The sequence below is a fragment of the Pongo abelii genome, chromosome 13, assembly GCF_028885655.2.
Source record: "Pongo abelii isolate AG06213 chromosome 13, NHGRI_mPonAbe1-v2.0_pri, whole genome shotgun sequence".
Lineage (NCBI taxonomy): Eukaryota > Metazoa > Chordata > Mammalia > Primates > Hominidae > Pongo > Pongo abelii.
In genome coordinates this window covers 100,729,512-100,749,531 of record NC_071998.2, presented here as the reverse complement: position 1 = coordinate 100,749,531, position 20,020 = coordinate 100,729,512, and the positions used below count along the sequence as shown (strand labels likewise).

General features: G+C 40.8%; 1 protein-coding gene across 1 annotated transcript in view; it reads right to left on the bottom strand.

Moving 5' to 3' along the window:
* The window catches only part of PALM2AKAP2 (PALM2 and AKAP2 fusion), a 546,014-nt gene extending 526,621 nt beyond the window's left edge, over nucleotides 1-19,393 (bottom strand). The window contains 1 exon segment of the mRNA NM_001204125.2: nucleotides 19,315-19,393. Coding sequence (NP_001191054.1) covers nucleotides 19,315-19,319 — 5 coding nt within the window. The 5' untranslated portion in view covers nucleotides 19,320-19,393.
* Between the last annotated feature and the right edge of the window lie 627 nt (nucleotides 19,394-20,020).

The following is a 20,020-nucleotide window of genomic DNA, read 5'->3' as shown; positions in this document are numbered from 1 at the left end:
AGGATGGTCTTGATCTCCTGACCTCGTGATCCACCCGCCTCGGCCTCCCAAAGTGCTGAGATTACAGGCATGAGCCACTGTGCCCGGCCCCTGCCCTTGACCAATCTTAGGAAGCAAGTAAATGTGGGGAGAGAGTGACAAGTGCCAAAGCTTTTCCAGAAAATTGGGGATTTTGATCTTAGGAATCCTTTTCTAATTGCCAAGAGATGGTTGAATGGGGAAAGAAAAAAACTACCAAAACAAGACACAGATAGGCATATCTGAAAGATGGCATTTTAGAAGGAAGCTTTAAAAAGCATGAAGTTTAATACACATACACACACACACACACACACACACACACACCATACACATATATACATGCACCTCTAATTTGTGTTATTCCAGGGTAGAACACTCCTCCTCTACTTGCACTGAAGTCATAGACACACCATCCTTATATAACAAAATGCTTTTAATTTCAAGATCTGAAGTAAAACTAACAGGAAAGCAAATTGTACAGCTGATGAAGGCTGGGAGTGAACATATTGAGTCCTTCGGAACTGTGCTTTAGCTCACCCAAATGTAATTAGGTTTGAAAAGCCATCATTTTACCAAGTAATCAAGAATCCATAACTGAACCTTGTTGTGTGCAGTCTAATTATCAAATATGCATTGTCTTTATAAAGCTTAGCTCCCATTACAATGAAAGAGTTTTGGAGATAATTCTCATCTCACATAAATGAAAACACAACTTACTAACATGTTTGAATTATCTTTTACAAAACAAGTTGCTTTTCCCTTGCTTTTAATAGTAAGGATCCCAGAGTTTATTGATCTTGTTCAGAAAATGGAATACCACGAGATTCTTGGGCCTAACACATCATATTCATATTATATCCATATAATCATAACTAGAGATTTATACCAAGCTATTATGGCTTACAGCCACATGAGGCCATAAATAATTATATTCACTATTTTTAAAATATTAAAGAACTGACCAAAGAAAAATAGTTTTAGGATTTAAATTATTTATGACCACAAAATTTTCAAATCATATTTTAAAAGATAAGATTGCATTTACCTATCTCATATACACTTATTGGCTAACCCCTACCGCAGTCTGATTTCCCAAAAAATAGAGACTTGCCTATCCACATGTAACTGCTAAGTTGTGCCAATTGAAGAGCCAGGTTTTGCTTGGTGTGTTTCCTTGTTCCACACACAGATTGTTGAACTCCAATTCATCATCAGACTCACCTACTATGAGATTGTCTTGGGATGGGAAATGTAAAAGGATGAGGAACCCCACACCCACTTCTTGTGTTATATAAAGCCCTGTGCTCTACATTTGCACTGAGAATGTTGCTACTCGAGTGTGGTCTGCAGAGCAGCAGTATCAGCATCACCTCCTGGGAAGCTTGTTGGGAACACAGGAACCCCCCCAACTACACCCCCTATCTACAGAATCAGGATCTGCTTTTCAGCATGATCCCAAATGATTCCCATGCACATTACAGTGGGAAAGATGCTGTCTTAGGAAATGAGACCTTATTATTGATGTCCTTGATTTTAAATGCTGCACCTCCCGCTCAGAAGCAAAGAAGATAAGAAAAGTATTGAAGGGATGGAGGACTTCAAAAGTGTTTCTGGACCAACTTATTTAACGCTTTTCTGGATGGCTCATAGGTGCAGTGGGACAACTTTTAATGCCTTTCAAAGGTTCAGAGGCTTTTGATGTGATCTCAGCAAACGTGACTAAAACCAAGTATCTACAAAGGATTTTAGCAGTGCCCACCAAATCTGTATATCGTTTTGTTTGTTCTGTTTGGGGTTTTGTGTTGTTTCCTTTTTGTTCTTTGTTTTTTGTTTTGTTTTGTTTGTGATCCCACTTTCCACCATCATCTGAAACCTGAGTTTCTGATTCGTCAAGGGGGCAGGCATTCTCCACAATGCTGCCGTACCCATGATCATGGAGGCAGCATTAGTCATAGACTCATAAGTGCAAACAAAAAGATTTGAAGGTTAAGTAAATTATTCAAACTAGTTTTAATACAGGATTTGGGTTGCTAATTTTTTAAGAAAATGACTTAACCAGTTGTAAGATGACTAGTCCAAACATTAAAGATTTTTTATGCTGAATTAATTTCAAGGGCTATGAAACAGGCTTGGATTTCGACCTCATCTTAGAATCCCTGGACTCCTAAAATTCATTTAGGCTCCTGCCCCAATGCTATGTGCCTCTGACAGATAGTATTCCATCAAACCTTTCCTTTGCATAACACTTGCCATGTTTTATTATAATTACTTGACCAACTATGTTTCTCATTAGATTGTGATCCCTATGAAGGCAAAGACAATGTCTTACTCCTATTTGTACCACAGATACCCATAAAAGTGTCTGGCACATACTAGGTACTTAATAATTATGAGTTGAATGAATTAATAAATAAACACGATTGACAGAGAAATTGAAGTATTAAAAGTAGGGCAAGCAGTCTAAACAACAACTGACTTTTCAAGTATGAGATATGTATTAATCTGTTTTTGCACTGCTATAAAGAAATACTGGAGACTAGGTAATTTATAAGGAAAAGAGGTTTATTTAGCTCACAGTTCTGCACATTGTACAAGAAGCATAACACCAGCATCTGCTTCTGGTGAGGCCTCAGGAAGCTTCCACTCATGGCAGAAGGTGAAGGGGAGCAGGAGTGTCACATGGCAAGAGAGAGGGGAGGAGGTGCCAGGCTCCGTTAAACAGTCAGCTCTGGCATGAACTAATTTATTACTTCAGGGAAGGTACCAAGCCATTCATGAGGGATCCACCCTCATGACTCAAACACTTCTCACTAGGCCCCACTGCCAACACTGGGGATCACATTTCAACATGAGATCTGGGCGGGGGACAAATATCCAAACTATATCAAAATACCATATAAAAGTCAGTGGATTGTAAAATATTTAATTTATAACCCATTTATTCAGAACTTGTGAAACACACATTTTCGTTACACTATATTTTATGCTTTTGTACTATCTGTGAAGAAGATTACACATGATGGTATAGGCTTAATTGACTTGGCAGTAATTTAGGTAGCATCCGTTTATATACTATTAATAGGTTAAATTATCACATTTTTAAATAGTACATCAAATACTATAAAGATCTATTTACAAAAACAGAATTTTGACCAGGAATGTTCCTTCCTATAATGAAGAGAAATAAGATTTCATTTCTTTAAATAAAATAAAATTTTGATTAAGCCTACTCATAACTGAGATTGGTCTTCCCTCTAAGGCATCAAATTTGGGGAATTTTTGTTATAAGTTATATATAAGAAAATGACATCTTTCAGTGGGAAGTAAATGAGCACTTTGCTATCTGTGGAATAGGAGTGTCTCCTTCTTAAATATTTGAGTATGCACATAACAACACTCAATATCTCTTCCCTATATTGGAGCCTTGAGGTCCAATGACCAGAATGTATGAACAAACAGAAATCACCAGATTCCATCCCAGTAAGAAGAAGGGTTCTCATAAGACTTTCAGTGCTTCTATCCTCACATGCTGTGTGAGCTAGGATCCCAGCTGGAAGCAGATGGCATACTCCAGCTGGATAACTGAAATAATCTTAATAAAGAGACTGCTTTACAAAGGCAAAGGCAGAGCTGACAGTAACCCACAGCAATGGTGAAGCACCCAGGGGCTAACAAAGTGATGAGGGAGCCATAGCCACATCAAGTCCCAGAGGAGCAAAGGAAGGAAGTGGCTACCAGCAGTGGGAGAGAGCTGTAGCTGTAGCAGTAGGAAGGGCTGCTGCGGCCTTCAGAAGAGGAAAGATGCCCTGGCCAACCCACTGCCCTGTAGGAAGAGAAACCATAGATTAAACCGTACACTGACCTCAATTTTCTCTCATCCATGGTTCTCCTCCTGGTGCCTTCCATTGATCCAACTCAACAGGAAGTCAAAGAGTAAGAGAGGCAAGCTGAGGGAGTCCATAGAGGTCGGCCTCATAGGGCACGAAGCACAGCCTCATGAGGAACATAGGCGGGGAAGGGTAGAAAATGGACTTGAGGGATGAGATGGAGAACATCACCAGATACACCCTTTCCAAAATACTTCTACTGTAAAGTATTTATAATCTCATTCATTAACTCTTTTTTTGCCATACATGTTCCTAAGAATTGAGAGAGAACGCAGTTCCTCACCAGCAACGGAACAAAGCTGGACGGAGAATGACTTTGACGAACTGAGAGAAGAAGGCTTCAGACGATCAAATTACTCCGAGCTACGGGAGGATATTCAATCCAAAGGCAAAGAAGTTGAAAACTTTGAAAAAAATTTAGAAGAATGTATAACTAGAATAACCAATACAGAGAAGTGCTTAAAGGAGCTGATGGAGCTGAAAACCAAGGCTCGAGAACTACGTGAAGAATGCAGAAGCCTCAGGAGCCGATGCGATCAAATGGAAGAAAGGGTATCAGCCCTGGAAGATGAAATGAATGAAATGAAGCGAGAAGGGAAGTTTAGAGAAAAAAGAATAAAAAGAAACGAGCAAAGCCTCCAAGAAATGTGGGACTATGTGAAAAGACCAAATCTACGTCTGATTGGTGTACCTGAAAGTGATGGGGAGAATGGAAACAAGTTGGAAAACACTCTGCAGGATATTATCCAGGAGAACTTCCCCAATCTAGCAAGGCAGGCCAACATTCAGATTCAGGAAATACAGAGAACGCCACAAAGATACTCTTCGAGAAGAGCAACTCCAAGACACATAATTGTCAGATTCACCAAAGTTGAAATGAAGGAAAAAATGTTAAGGGCAGCCAGAGAGAAAGGACGGGTTACCATCAAAGGGAAGCCCATCAGACTAACAGCGGATCTCTCGGCAGAAACCCTACAAGCCAGAAGAGAGTGGGGGCCAATATTCAACATTCTTAAAGAAAAGAATTTTCAACCCAGAATTTCATATCCTGCCAAACTAAGCTTCATAAGTGAAGGAGAAATAAAATACTTTACAGACAAGCAAATGCTGAGAGATTTTGTCACCACCAGGCCTGCCCTAAAAGAGCTCTTGAAGGAAGCGCTAAACATGGAAAGGCACAACCGGTACCAGCCACTGCAAAATCATACCGAAATGTAAAGACCATTGAGACTAGGAAGAGACTGCATCAACTAACGAGCAAAACATCGAGCTAACATCATAATGACAGGATCAAATTCACACATAACAATATTAACTTTAAATGTAAATGGACTAAATGGTCCAATTAAAAGACACAGACTGGCAAATTGGATAAAGACTCAAGACCCATCAGTGTGCTGTATTCAGGAAACCCATCTCATGTGCAGAGACACACATAGGCTCAAAATAAAAGGATGGAGGAAGATCTACCAAGCAAATGGAAAACAAAAAAAGGCAGGGGTTGCAATCCTAGTCTCTGATAAAACAGACTTTAAACCAACAAAGATCAAAAGAGACAAAGAAGGCCATTACATAATGGTAAAGGGATTAATTCAACAAGAAGAGCTAACTATCCTAAATATATATGCACCCAATACAGGAGCACCCAGATTCATAAAGCAAGTCCTGAGTGACCTACAAAGAGACTTAGACTCCCACACATTAATAATGGGAGACTTTAACACCCCACTGTCAACATTAGACAGATCAACGAGACAGAAAGTCAGCAAGGATACCCAGGAATTGAACTCAGCTCTGCACCAAGCAGACCTAATAGACGTCTACAGAACTCTCCACCCCAAATCAACAGAATATACATTTTTTTCAGCACCACACCACACCTATTCCAAAATTGACCATATCCTTGGAAGTAAAGCTCTCCTCAATAAATGTAAAAGAACAGAAATTGTGACAAACTGTCTCTCAGATCACAGTGCAATCAAGCTAGAACTCAGGATTAAGAATCTCACTCAAAACCGCTCAACTACGTGGAAACTGAACAACCTGCTCCTGAATGACTACTGGGTACATAACGAAATGAAGGCAGAAATAAAGATGTTCTTTGAAACCAACGAGAACCAAGACACAACATACCAGAATCTCTGGGATGCATTCAAAGCAGTGTGTAGAGGGAAATTTATAGCACTAAATGCCCACAAGAGAAAGCAGGAAAGATCCAAAATTGACACCCTAACATCACAATTAAAAGAACTAGAAAAGCAAGAGCAAACACATTCAAAAGCTAGCAGAAGGCAAGAAATAACTAAAATCAGAGCAGAACTGAAGGAAATAGAGACACAAAAAACCCTTCAAAAAATCAATGAATCCAGGAGCTGGTTTTTTGAAAGGATCAACAAAATTGATAGACCGCTAGCAAGATTAATAAAGAAAAAAAGAGAGAAGAATCAAATAGATGCAATAAAAAATGATAAAGGGGATATCACCACCGATCCCACAGAAATACAAACTACCATCAGAGAATATTACAAACACCTCTATGCAAATAAACTAGAAAATCTAGAAGAAATGGATAAATTCCTCGACACATACACCCTCCCAAGACTAAACCAAGAAGAAGTTCAATCTCTGAATAGACCAATAACAGGAGCTGAAATTATGGCAATAATCAATAGCTTACCAACCAAAAAAAGTCCAGGACCAGATGGGTTCACAGCCGAATTCTACCAGAGGTACAAGGAGGAGCTGGTACCATTCCTTCTGAAACTATTCCAATCAATAGAAAAAGAGGGAATCCTCCCTAACTCATTTTATGAGGCCAGCATCATCCTGATACCAAAGCCTGGCAGAGACACAACAAAAAAAGAGAATTTTAGACCAATATCCTTGATGAACATTGATGCAAAAATCCTCAATAAAATACTGGCAAACAGAATCCAGCAGCACATCAAAAAGCTTATCCACCATGATCAAGTGGGCTTCATCCCTGGGATGCAAGGCTGGTTCAATATACGCAAATCAATAAATGTAATCCAGCATATAAACAGAACCAAAGACAAAAACCACATGATTATCTCAATAGATGCAGAAAAGGCCTTTGACAAAATTCAACAACCCTTCATGCTAAAAACTCTCAATAAATTAGGAATTGATGGGACGTATCTCAAAATAATAAGAGCTATTTATGACAAACCCACAGCCAATATCATACTGAATGGGCAAAAACTGAAAGCATTCCCTTTGAAAACTGGCACAAGACAGGGATGCCCTCTCTCGCCACTTCTATTCAACATAGTGTTGGAAGTTCTGGCCAGGGCAATTAGGCAGGAGAAGGAAATCAAGGGTATTCAATTAGGAAAAGAGGAAGTCAAATTGTCCCTGTTTGCAGATGACATGATAGTATATCTAGAAAACCCCATTGTCTCAGCCCAAAATCTCCTTAAGCTGATAAGCAACTTCAGCAAAGTCTCAGGATACAAAATCAATGTGCAAAAATCACAAGCATTCTTATACATCAATAACAGACAAACAGAGAGCCAAATCATGAGTGAACTCCCATTCACAATTGCTTCAAAGAGAATAAAATACCTAGGAATCCAACTTACAAGGGATGTGAAAGACCTCTTCAAGGAGAACTACAAACCACTGCTCAAGGAAATAAAAGAGGATACAAACAAATGGAAGAACATTCCATGCTCATGGGTAGGAAGAATCAATATCATGAAAATGGCCATCCTTCCCAAGGTAATTTACAGATTCAATGCCATCCCCATCAAGCTACCAATGACTTTCTTCACAGAATTGGAAAAAACTACTTTAAAGTTCATATGGAACCAAAAAAGAGCCCGCATCGCCAAGTCAATCCTAAGCCAAAAGAACAAAGCTGGAGGCATCACGCTACCTGACTTCAAACTATACTACAAGGCTACAGTAACCAAAACAGCATGGTACTGGTACCAAAACAGAGATATAGATCAATGGAACAGAACAGAGCCGTCAGAAATAATGCCACATATCTACAACCATCTGATCTTTGACAAACCTGAGAAAAACAAGAAATGGGGAAAGGATTCCCTATTTAATAAAGGGTGCTGGGAAAACTGGCTAGCCATATGTAGAAAGCTGAAACTGGATCCCTTCCTTACACCTTATACAAAAATCAATTCAAGATGGATTAAAGACTTAAATGTTAGACCTAAAACCATAAAAACCCTAGAAGAAAACCTAGGCAATACCATTCAGGACATAGGCATGGGCAAGGACTTCATGTCTAAAACACCAAAAGCAATGGCAACAAAAGCCAAAATTGACAAATGGGATCTAATTAAACTAAAGAGCTTCTGCACAGCAAAGGAAACTACCATCAGAGTGAACAGGCAACCTACAAAATGGGAGAAAATTTTCGCAACCTACTCATCTGACAAAGGGCTAATATCCAGAATCTACAATGAACTCCAACAAATTTACAAGAAAAAAACAAACAACCCCATCAAAAAGTGGGCGAAGGACATGAACAGACACTTCTCAAAAGAAGACATTTATGCAGCCAAAAGACACATGAAAAAATGCTCACCATCACTGGCCATCAGAGAAATGCAAATCAAAACCACAATGAGATACCATCTCACACCAGTTAGAATGGCGATCATTAAAAAGTCAGGAAACAACAGGTGCTGGAGAGGATGTGGAGAAATAGGAACACTTTTACACTGTTGGTGGGACTGTAAACTAGTTCAACCATTGTGGAAGTCAGTGTGGCGATTCCTCAGGGATCTAGAACTAGAAATTCCATTTGACCCAGCCATCCCATTACTGGGTATATACCCAAAGGACTATAAATCATGCTGCTATAAAGACACATGCACACGTATGTTTATTGCGGCTTTATTCACAATAGCAAAGACTTGGAACCAACCCAAATGTCCAACAATGATAGACTGGATTAAGAAAATGTGGCACATCTACACCATGGAATACTATGCAGCCATAAGAAATGATGAGTTCATGTCCTTTGTAGGGACATGGATGAAATTGGAAATCATCATTCTCAGTAAACTATCGCAAGAACAAAAAACCAAACACCGCATATTCTCACTCATAGGTGGGAATTGAACAATGAGAACACATGGACACAGGAAGGGGAACATCACACTTCAGGGACTGTTGTGGGTTGGGGGGAGGGGGGAGGGATAACATTGGGAGATATACCTAATGCTAGATGACGAGTTGGTGGGTGCAGTGCACCAGCATGGCACATGTATACATATGTAACTTACTGCACATTGGGCACATGTACCATAAAACCTAAAGTATAATAATAATAAAAATAATAAAAAAAAAAAAAAAAAAAAAAAAAAAAAAATAAAGGTATATAATAACAACAGATTTGTTAATAACAATGACATTTGGTAGTTACTAATATTATTTTCATAGAAACACAAGATTCATTGATTCATTAACTCAAAGATATGGTAAAGCCTTCTCTGTACTTCCCTCAAAGCTGCTGAAATAAACTAAAAGAAGGAAAAATTGGAAGAAAAATTGTATCTACTGTGAGGCTAGGTATGGTGGCTCACATCTATAATCCCAGCACTTTGGGATGCTGAAGTGGGAGGATTGCTTAAGGCCAGGAATTTGAGACTAACTTGGACAACTTAGTGAAAGCCTGTCTCTACTAAAAATGAAAATAATTTAAAAATTAGCCAGGCATGATGGTGTATGCCTATAGTCCCAGCTACTTGGGGCCCTGTAGCAAGATCGCTTGAGCCCAGGAATTCAAGGCTGCAGTGAGCTCTGGTTGTGCTACTATGCTCCAGCCTAGGTGACAGAGCAAGACTTTATCTCTAAAAAACAAATAAATAAATGAATAAATTGATCTACTATGAAACTAGCAAAGAGATACATTTCTCAAATCACCAGCTATAAGAATTATCTGCCAAACAGAGTATAATTTTTATTAAATCAGTGGACAACCCTAAAAGGTGATATAGTCCTCTACAAATCTTAACTGGCTTTCAGATTTCTCTCTAAGTAAGGAGAGAGTACAGAAAGGCCCAACGTTTGGTGGTGAGAACTGGCAAAATGTGGGGGATATCTGTGTGAAGGGGCTGGTTCCCTACCAGAGTGAAGTGATGGAGAAAGTGACACTGATGGCACTACTGTCTGAATCCTTCATGGTTATTATCTGCAAAACCCGAAAACTGAAAACCTTAATACGGAGGAATCACCTCAAGGCAAGAGATGTAGGAAAATAGAAGGAAAAGAGCAATTACCTTTGTAGTTGATTTGCCCTGCCACTCTCTTCATAAATGCTAAACCAAGTCATCAAGTAGTGGTAAAGCACCAAATACCTGTCTACCCTCCTGCAACTCACACACACTCAGTAAGCTGGGATATGTGATCTGTCTGAATGATCTGCTCACTCTCTACACAACTTTTTTGAACAGAAGATATTGCAGAGTTGTAAGAATTTTTTATGAGACAAAATATCCAATCTAAAGCTAATATCTCTAATATCTCCCCCAAATCACTGTCTCCATCCCCTCTACCTATTCTTTGGCAAATAGTAGGTTTGGATAGAATTACCTCTATTTGGAAATGGATAATAAATGCAAAGCCATTAACATGCATAGATTCTATATGCAGAGTTATTATTTTTATAAAAATGAGTTACCAGCAAATGGCAGATAAATACATTTCAGAAAAATAGCCCAAGAAATAGATAATTTTCTGATAAATTATTCTCCATACATTCAAAAAAATTGAATACATGAACTCTTTTGTAAAAAAAGTGCAAAATGTGCTAGCCAAGCCAGAAAATAAATTGAAGATAACCATAAAACCATTTCAGAAGTGAACCCTACTTAGAAACTGCTGCTTAAAAAGAGAGTCAACTATCTACATGACAGACTTTTAAATGTAAGGAAACTCATAGGAACATCAGGAAAAAAATGAGAAAAGTTCAGAATTAATAGTTATGGAGGGCAATGGGTAATAGATGTCCCTGTAGTAGATAACAGAACTAATAGATTCTTCAATTGAAAGCCACAGGGAAAATATCTTTACAAAAAAATAAAGGAAAATATGACTCTTCAGAGCAAAGGAACTACCATTTTCCAGAAAAAAAAAAACACAATGACTTACAGTAAGAAATATCAAAGAGAAGTTACCAAACTTTCAGTGTTTAAAAATAACTTGATCGGCATCAAAGCCAAAAAAAAAATTGCAGGAGTGGGAGGGATGGCAGTGGGCAAGCCATCTACAAGGAAGAAATAGTCAGTCTAGCCTCAGACTTTCCCAGAGCAAGGGTCAATGCCAGAACACAATGGAACAACATCTTGGAGAATTATGAGGGGCTAAAAACATGATTCTATAATTTTATACACATTCAACTTGTCTGTTCATAGAAACAACCAACAGGCATTTAGAATTTAATACACTTTGGCCGTTTGAAAACAAACCCTTTTAACTAAACACTAAATCAACCTATAAGATGCTCAAAAAAGAGGATGTCATTGATGAAAGGGCTGGTGGTGTTCTGACTGCATTTAGATCCAAGACTAACACTCAGCCCACAAAGCATGGCCCTACCTTTGCAACTGCTCTTCCTTCTTCTGCATGTCTCATCCCCTCACCTTGTTCAAGTCTCTATCCAAACTTGCCACATCAGAAACCTGTTCCCTGATGACACTATCAAAAATAACCCTCCCATCACTCTCCAGTCTCCTAATGTGCTTTATTTTTTTAACATTTATTGCTGCCTGACAAAGTATATATGTAATATATGTATTGTCTGTCTCCTCTAACACAATATAAGCTCCTTTGCCTCTTTGACAATTTACTGCTGTATTCTCAGTGCTTGGAGCAGTGCCTAGGATGAAAAGGGCACTCAAAAAGAATCCATTGATTTAATGAACTAAGAGAATTATGTTCAAATTTGCAAATGCTAAAAACTTTGAAAACATAAAACTATGTATTAGTCCATAATTAACACTATGTAATTAGTCCATTAGTGTAATTACAAATTAGATAATTTGTAAACAAAGAGGTTTTATTGACTCACAGTTCTGCATGGCTGGAGAGGCCTCAGGAAACTTACAATCATGGTGGAAGGGGAAGCAGGCACGTCTTACATGGCAGCAGGACAGAGAGAAAGAGCAGGGGAAACTGCCACTTTTAAACTATCAGATCCTGTGAGAACTCACTCACTATCATGAGAACAGCATGGGGGAAACCATCCCCATAATCCAGTCACCTCCTACCAGGTCCCTTCCTGAAAACAAGGGGACTACAGTTTGAAATGAGATTTGGGTGGGGACACAGAGCCAAACTATATCACACTATAACTGCAACAAATGGTAAAAGGGGGGCTAAGTGACGTGTGCTCATTTCCTCAACTTTAAGAGTAAGAAATCTATCAATAAAGTCTACATTTGATGAACTGTAAAACAATCACTTGATCACTTTTAAAAGTCAATGAGATATTTTAAGCTTTGTCTTTGTAAGTGATTTTCACTATCTTCTGAACGTGTTTGCACCTTGTGGCTTACTAGGGCTCTCTGAGAAAGTGACAAGTAGAGAGAGCAAGAGCACAGACCACGACCACTGACAGTGATGATGTACATCAAGTTAGACTAGTCAAACATAAATATTCAAATATGAATATACAATGTGGCTAGGGTTGTCAAGGATTTGGGGAAACAGGGGCTCTCAAACATGATGAATGGCAATGTAAAGGGATACAACACTTTTGAAGGCACCTGGGAAATATCTAACAAAATTTACAATGTGCATATTCACTCACCCAGCAATTTCATTTCTAGAAAATTGTATGCAGATTCATTTGCAGTGTGGACAAGGATATTCATTGTAGCATTGAAAATAGTAGCAAAAAGTGGAAACAAGTCTAACTCTTCATCATAAAGAACTGGTTAATGATATTCCAAAAGTAAATACTAAGCAGTTTTATAAAAGCAAATGAAGTAGATGTGTATATATTGATATTCAAAGCATGTGCTTTACCACTGGGCTACACATGCTGACATATATTGATAAGTAAAAGTATGTAGAATATAATATGAAGTGGAAAAAGCAAGCTGCAGAACAACATACGTGGTATGATTTCATTTATGTAAAAGAAATATTCAAACCTATATATATAAGTGTTTCCAACTCTATGATGTTTGCATGGAAAATATCTGGAAAGAGGTTTCCCAAGTGTTCATGGTAATCGCCTCTAGGAACTGAGATATGAGGGAGAGAATGGAAAATGGGGATATTTACTTCATAAACTTCTACAATATTTGAATTGTTTTAAAAAGCATACATTACTTTCATCACAGAAATTAACCTCTAAAAGTCTTACACATTTCCAAACACATTTGTTTAATGCCCACCATAAGCTGAGCACATAAAATGCCACATTTTGTGTCATCAGAAGACTGATTTAGCAAGAAAAATAGTTCAAACTCACAAAGTATCCATAGTCACACATAGACTAAACCGTAAGCTCCTTGAAGACAGGGTAAGGGATGTTTTCATCACCATTTATCGCAAGTACCTATCACAGTGCTTCATACATAGGAAGTATTCAATAAATATTTGCTAACTAAATGAGTTACTGGATGAATGAATGAAGGCATATGTTAAGAACCTTAAGTTATCTGTAACTTAATGTCCCTACTGCACCTATTCTTTCATGAACCTAGATTTGTTCATTTGCAAAATCAAACTTCAGATGTTTCATGATCACCACTGGATGCTATAAGCCTAAGTCCATGTGATAACAGGCATCTGACTGGTGATGGGGAATGCCACTTCTGATCCAAGGCTGCCACCCACTTTGTCAGAGCCCCAGGGCTTACAGGGATAGCAACAACTTACAGTTCTTGTGTTATGTTCTTTGTGCCTTTTGGATCCCATACTGTTTTGAAGACCATTCCAGAGAAGTGTGAGGCAAAATCTATAGGTGTGGCATCAAATTAATAACTGCAGGCGTTAAAGTGCATTCCTACAAACACATGGATCTCATACCCAACCCACCCAGGAAGGCAGCAAGTACCTGCCATTGCCTGATGTTTCATGTACCACACAAGAACGCTGACATGGTACAGAACATGACACCAACCCCACCTTCTGGTTTTCCAGTAGGTCTTCTCTGTTCTACACATCCAGTACAGAGCATGTCACTAAGAAAATTTTTAACTTCAATCAGTTAGTATCCTCTTTTCTTGTTTATTACCTATATTTTTCTTTCTTTCTTTTATTTCTTTTTCTGCTTGCTTTGGATTTAGTTTGCTCTTCTAGCCTCTTAAGGTGGAAATTAGACTTTTCTTCTTTTCCAAGATAGACCTTTTGTAAATTTTATTTTATTTTAGATTCAGGGGAGTACATGTGCAAGTTTGTTACATGGGTATATTGTATACTGGTGGGGACTGGGCTTCTAATGTACCCATTACCCAAATAGTGAACACTGTACTCAATAGGTAATTTTTCAACCCTTGTCCCTTCCCACCCTTCCCTGTTTTGAGGTCCCCAGTATCTATTATTTTCATCTTTATGTCCATGTGTACACATCATTTAGCTCTCACTTATAAATGAGAACATGCAATATTTGGTTTTCTGTTTCTGAGTTAGCTCATTTAGGATAATGGCATCCAGCTCCATTCACGTTGTTGTAAAGAGTATGATTTCATTCTCTTTTATGGCTGGGGTTTTTTTTTTTCCCCTTAAACTAAGAAGCTCATATTTTACTAAAACCAACAATGCTTGTGAAAAAAAATGACTATGTATCCTAATTTTCACTAAGTTTCATTTTAAATTGGAAATCTTGGTGATATGGTTTGTCTCTGTGTCCCCACCCAAATCTCGTCTTGTAGCTCCCACAGTTCCCATGTGTTGGAAAGCACCTGGTGGGAGATGATTGAATCATGGGGGCAGGCCTTTCCCGTGCTGGTCTCATGATAGTGAATGGGTCTCATGAGATCTGGTGGTTTTTAAAATTGAAGTTTCTCTGCACAAGCTCTCTTTTTGCCTGCTGCCCTCCACATAAGATGTGACTTGCTCCTCCTTGCCTTCTGCCACGATTGTGAGGCTTCCCCAGCCACATGGAACTGTGAGTTCACCATTAAACCTCTTTCCTTTGTAAATTACCCAGTCTCAGGTATGTCTTAATCAGCAGCATGAAAACAGACTAATATAGTACATTGGTACCAGTAGAGTTGGGTGTTGCTGAAAAAATAGTCAAAACTGTGAAGGCAACTTTGGAATTGGGTAACAGGCAGAGGTTGAAACAGTTTGGAGGGCTCAGAAGAAGACAGGAAAATGTGGGAAAGTTTGGAACTCCCTAGAGACTTGCTGAATGGCCTTGACCAAAATGCTGATAATGATATGGACAATGAAATCCAGGCTGAGGAGGTCTCAGATGGAAATGAAAAATTTATTGGGAACTGGAGCAAAGGTGACTCTTGTTATGTTTTAGCAAAGAAACTGGCAGCATTTTTCCCTTGCCCTAGAGATTTGTGGAACTTTGAACTTCAGAGAGATGATTTAGGGCATCTGGTGGAAGAAATTCCTAAGCAGCAAAGCATTCAAGAGGTGACTTGGGTGCTGTTAAAGGCATTCGGTTTTATAAGGGAAGCAGAGCATAATAGTTCAGAAAATTTGCAGGCTGACAATGTGATAGAAAAGAAAAACCCTTTTTCTGAGGAGAAATTCAATCAGTATATACACACATTTACTGATTTAACATCTATCTCTCATCAGACAAAGAGAATCATGACTGTTTTGTTGACCAGTGCTAATCTCAACAAATATTTGTTGGTTAAATTAAAACATAAAAGAAGTGAATTTTATTCCCTCTTTTAATAAATGTTTATAAATATAAGTTGGTTACAGTAAGTAAGGGGAATGGAGTCCCTATTTCACTCATATTCAAAGTGGGCTTTCCTACCTGGGATGAAATTTGAGGAGTGTTTAGATTGAAGGGTAGGGGCAGTACTTGGCACAAGGGAAATGTTGTGAGACCCAAGGAGGGACAGGAAAAGATGATATTCTAAAAGGGAAAAAAGAAAGAAAAAACTCACTATATTAAGTGATGTAGATTGGATGTCCCCCTCCAGGTATCATGTTGAGATATAATCCCCAGTGTTGTACATGGGGCCTGGTGGGAGGTGTTTTGGTCCTGGGGGTGAATCCTGGGGATGGCGCCTTGGTGTCCACTTGCAATAGTGAGTGAGTTCTCCTGAGATCTGGTTGTTTAAAGTCTGTGACATCCCCCACCACCCCTTGCTCTTGCTCCTGCTCCCACCATACAACTTGCCAGGCTTCTGCTTCACCTTTCTCCATGACTGAAAGCTTCCTGAGACCTCACCGGAAGCTGAGCTGACTCCTGTACCACACTTCTATACAGCCTGCAGAATCATCAGCCAATTAAAGCTCTTTTCTTTATAAATTACCGTGTCTCAACTATTTCTTTATAACAATGCAGGAACGGCCTAATACATTAAGGAAGCAAATGAAGTAGGGCAGAAAACAGAGTTGGAAATTGGGAAGGTTAACCAGGAAGTGAGAACTTTGGAATGTCGCTTGGGAATGGGAAAGCTGAGGCCAAGTTGACAAGGGAGAAGGAGGCTAATTGTGGCAGTAATTTGGATCCTGTGGAGCGAGAAGAATGTGATGAGGAAGGTCTTTATTCACAAGGAGTTCCAGGTGTGAGCTTAGCACACCTGGAGGAAACCTTAGCCAGGAGACTCAGAGGGAATGTGGGAAAGAGCTGAGGACCTTTGTAAACTTACCAATCCTGTGTGCTGTTCCAGTTATTGAGCACCCAAGTGCTAAGTCTGGGAGAAACATATCAAATATTAGATTATCCATGTGAGAGCATAAAGATGAAAGTTGTTGCCCTGACAAATGACCAGGCTCTCCTTTAGCGCTACCCAGTGAGAGGACTAGATCTATGTTCAGTCTCTTGTAAAAGGACAGTCTCCATGTCTAAGAAAATGACAGTGAGGAACAAGAATAAAGTGTGCATCAGGCCGAGTCTGTTCCGTATACCCAAGCCTGCTGTGGCTTCTTGCTAGTTCTCACGTCTACAGTGGTATCTTGGGAATTATGTTACTCTCAATTGCCCTTCAGACATTGTCTTTCCCTTTCTTTCTTTCCTTCCTTCTCTCCCTCCCTCCCTCCCTCCCCCTGTCTCTTTCTTTCTTTCTTTCTTTCGTTTTCTTTCTTTCTTTCTTCCTTCCTTTCTTTCTTTTTTTGAGATGAGGTTTTGCTCTGTCACCCAGTGCAGTGGTGCAATTATAGCTCAGCGCATTCTCGAACTCCTGGGCTCATCAAGACTTCCTACCACCTCTGTCCTCAAAGCACGGAGATTGCAGTCATGAACCACACCATGTATTTCTTTATAAATTAAAAACAAAAAAGAAAAGACTGGGCATGGTGGCTCACACCTATAATCCCAGCAAGACCGGGGCAGGAGGATTGCTTGAGCCCAGGAGTTCAAGACTAGCCTGAGCAACATAGGACAATCCTGTCTCTATGAAAAATTAAAAATTAGCTGGGCATGGTTGTGCATGCCTGTAGTCCCATCAGGAGGCTGAGGTAGGAGGATTGTTTGAGCCCAGGAGGTCAATAATGCAGTGAGCCATGATAGCGCCATTGCACTCCAGCCTGGGTGACAGAGTGAGACCCTGTCTAAAACAAAGAATAGCTTGGTGCCAATCCGAAACCCCATTAAATGCTGTAGACTGTAGTATTAGGTTGGTGCAACAGTAATTTGCGGTTTTTGCTATTGAAAGGAATGGCAAAGACTGCAATTACTGTTGCACCAACCTAATAATAATAGATAATATTCATAGATAATAGATGATATTTATTGAGCTTACTTTATGCCAGGCTCTGTTCTAAGAACCTTATATGTATATGTATCAATTTACATCATTAACTTCCTTAATGTTCACAAAAAGTACATGAAATAGTTACTATTATTATTCCCATTTTCCAGATGAGGAAAATGAGGCCCGGGGAGATTAACAACATTCAGCAAAGTGTCAGAAGGCTCAAACCAGCCAATCTGACTCCAGAGCCCAGCTCTTAAACATGACACTAGTTCCTTAAATTTGTACATATCTTACAATTTACAAAGCCCTTTGGAAGAGATACAAATATTACATGATCCTCTCAATAATGCTTCAAAGTGAGTAAGGAACATCTTTGTTTCCATTGCAGAGATAGGGAAACTGAGGCTCAGAGACATTCAATTGCTGGAGTAGAAAATCAATAACAGCAGTATCAGGCTAGGTGGGGCCTGAAATCCATGACTGTGACTCCTACAATGCTACACTATCTCTCACTCCTGCTTTAGCAGCCTTTCTGAGGATTAAATTGCATCTACACAATCAGATACGCAGAGGGATAAAGGCTGCATCTAAGGTTTCTTGGGTTTGGTATGAAGGTCCTGATGTCTGAAAACATAACTTCATCTCTAACTTGAAATATGATTTCAGACGGCCTCAATGTCAAGGAGTAGCGTGGGAAGAGAACGGAAGAGGAGAAGCTGACCAAGTGAGCGGGATCTAATAGCTGGCTCCAAAAATGACCCTTCCTTGGAGTGGCTGGCTGTCGCCTGTCAGAGTGGTCCTGCTGTGGCAGCAGCTCGAGAGTGTCCAAAAAGCAATGCAGGGATGCAAACAGAGAAAAGAGGAAGCCTAGACCAGACCCACAACCGGAGCCCTTTATTTAATGTCTTTTCTGGTTAACGCCTCTCTTGTCTTCCCCACCCATCCATGCCGTATCCACGGTGCCAAACCTTGTAATTCCACTCCGGGCTGCCGCCAATATGTTTCTGTCTTATTTCTCCAATACCCCAGGAACAAATCAATTCTTTTGGGTCTTTCTGATGGTTTCTAGTAGCCAGGACATTGCAGCCCTGGCTCATATTACCCACTAACTCATCATCCTTCCATTACACGCTTCACACTGAACCGCGTTTGCTTCCGATCCGCAGTGACCCCCTCCCTCTTTTTTTAACTGCAGTCCAATAATGCTGACATGGTTAGGAATCGGAAGTCATGGCTATTGCGGCCAACTCCCCGATAAGCGGAAGCTTGGGGCAGAGATAGGAAAGCCTAGAACGTGCCTCCGTCCTTAGCAACATCATCTACTCCCCTCACTCGCCCCCCAGGCCCTGCTGGCCAAGGGGCAGCCGCAAAAACCACACCACCCGGGGCTCCCACCCCTTGCCTCCTGCCGCCGCGGCGGCTGCTATAGAAACACCAGGCGTACACACGGGGCTGAAATTAAACACCCATCCTGGACGCGGACCCGAGCGGGATCTGCCTGCCGCCGCGGTCACCATGGCAACATGCCGAGAGGAAAGCAGCTGGCGGCGCGGCGCGGGGATACTCACTCCATCGCGGAGCTCGGCGGCCAGGCGCGCTGCTGCGGGGCTCACCGGCGCTGCTTGCCTCTCCCGGAGCCGAGTGCACTGGCCGCGCCGCGCGCGAGGTGGAGCTGGGAGCCGTCTCCCCTCCCCGCCCGCACCCCCTCCTCCCCTGGAGGGTTGAAAGTGAATGCTCAGGCTCTCTCAGCTCCCAGCCTGCGAATAAAACGGGAAGCAATTGGATAATGTTGTTCGCTGGGCGCTAGACAAGCCACCCCACTTCAGGGTTTCGGGGAGGGAGCGCGCTGGCAGCTGCGCGTCGGGTGAGGTGGCCACCAGCGCGCAGTGCCGCGCGCTCTAGGCGCCAGGTGCGCCGGCGGCTCCCCTGGGACTGGCGGCGCGGCGCGGAGCCTGGGGAGAAGGGTGGGTGGGGGAGCAGGGCGGCTGCGGCGGGTGGCACAGCCCAGAGGGCATAGGGAAACGGGTGAATCATTGGCAAAGTGGCAGCTCTCGCCGCTTAGAAGTTGCAAGAAGCGTCTGGCCTCTGCAAGCAGCAAGGACTGCCCCCAGTGGGCTGGGCATGGGTTCAGAAACGCCATTGTGCCGGCCCGGCGAGATCCCTCTGAGTTTCCCAAGCAAAACTCCAGCTATCTTGAAGCGCCTTAATGCGGCGTTTCACCACCTTGGCGACCCCATGCCCCTTTCCGTTTCACTCCAAATTCTGCGTGTTCCC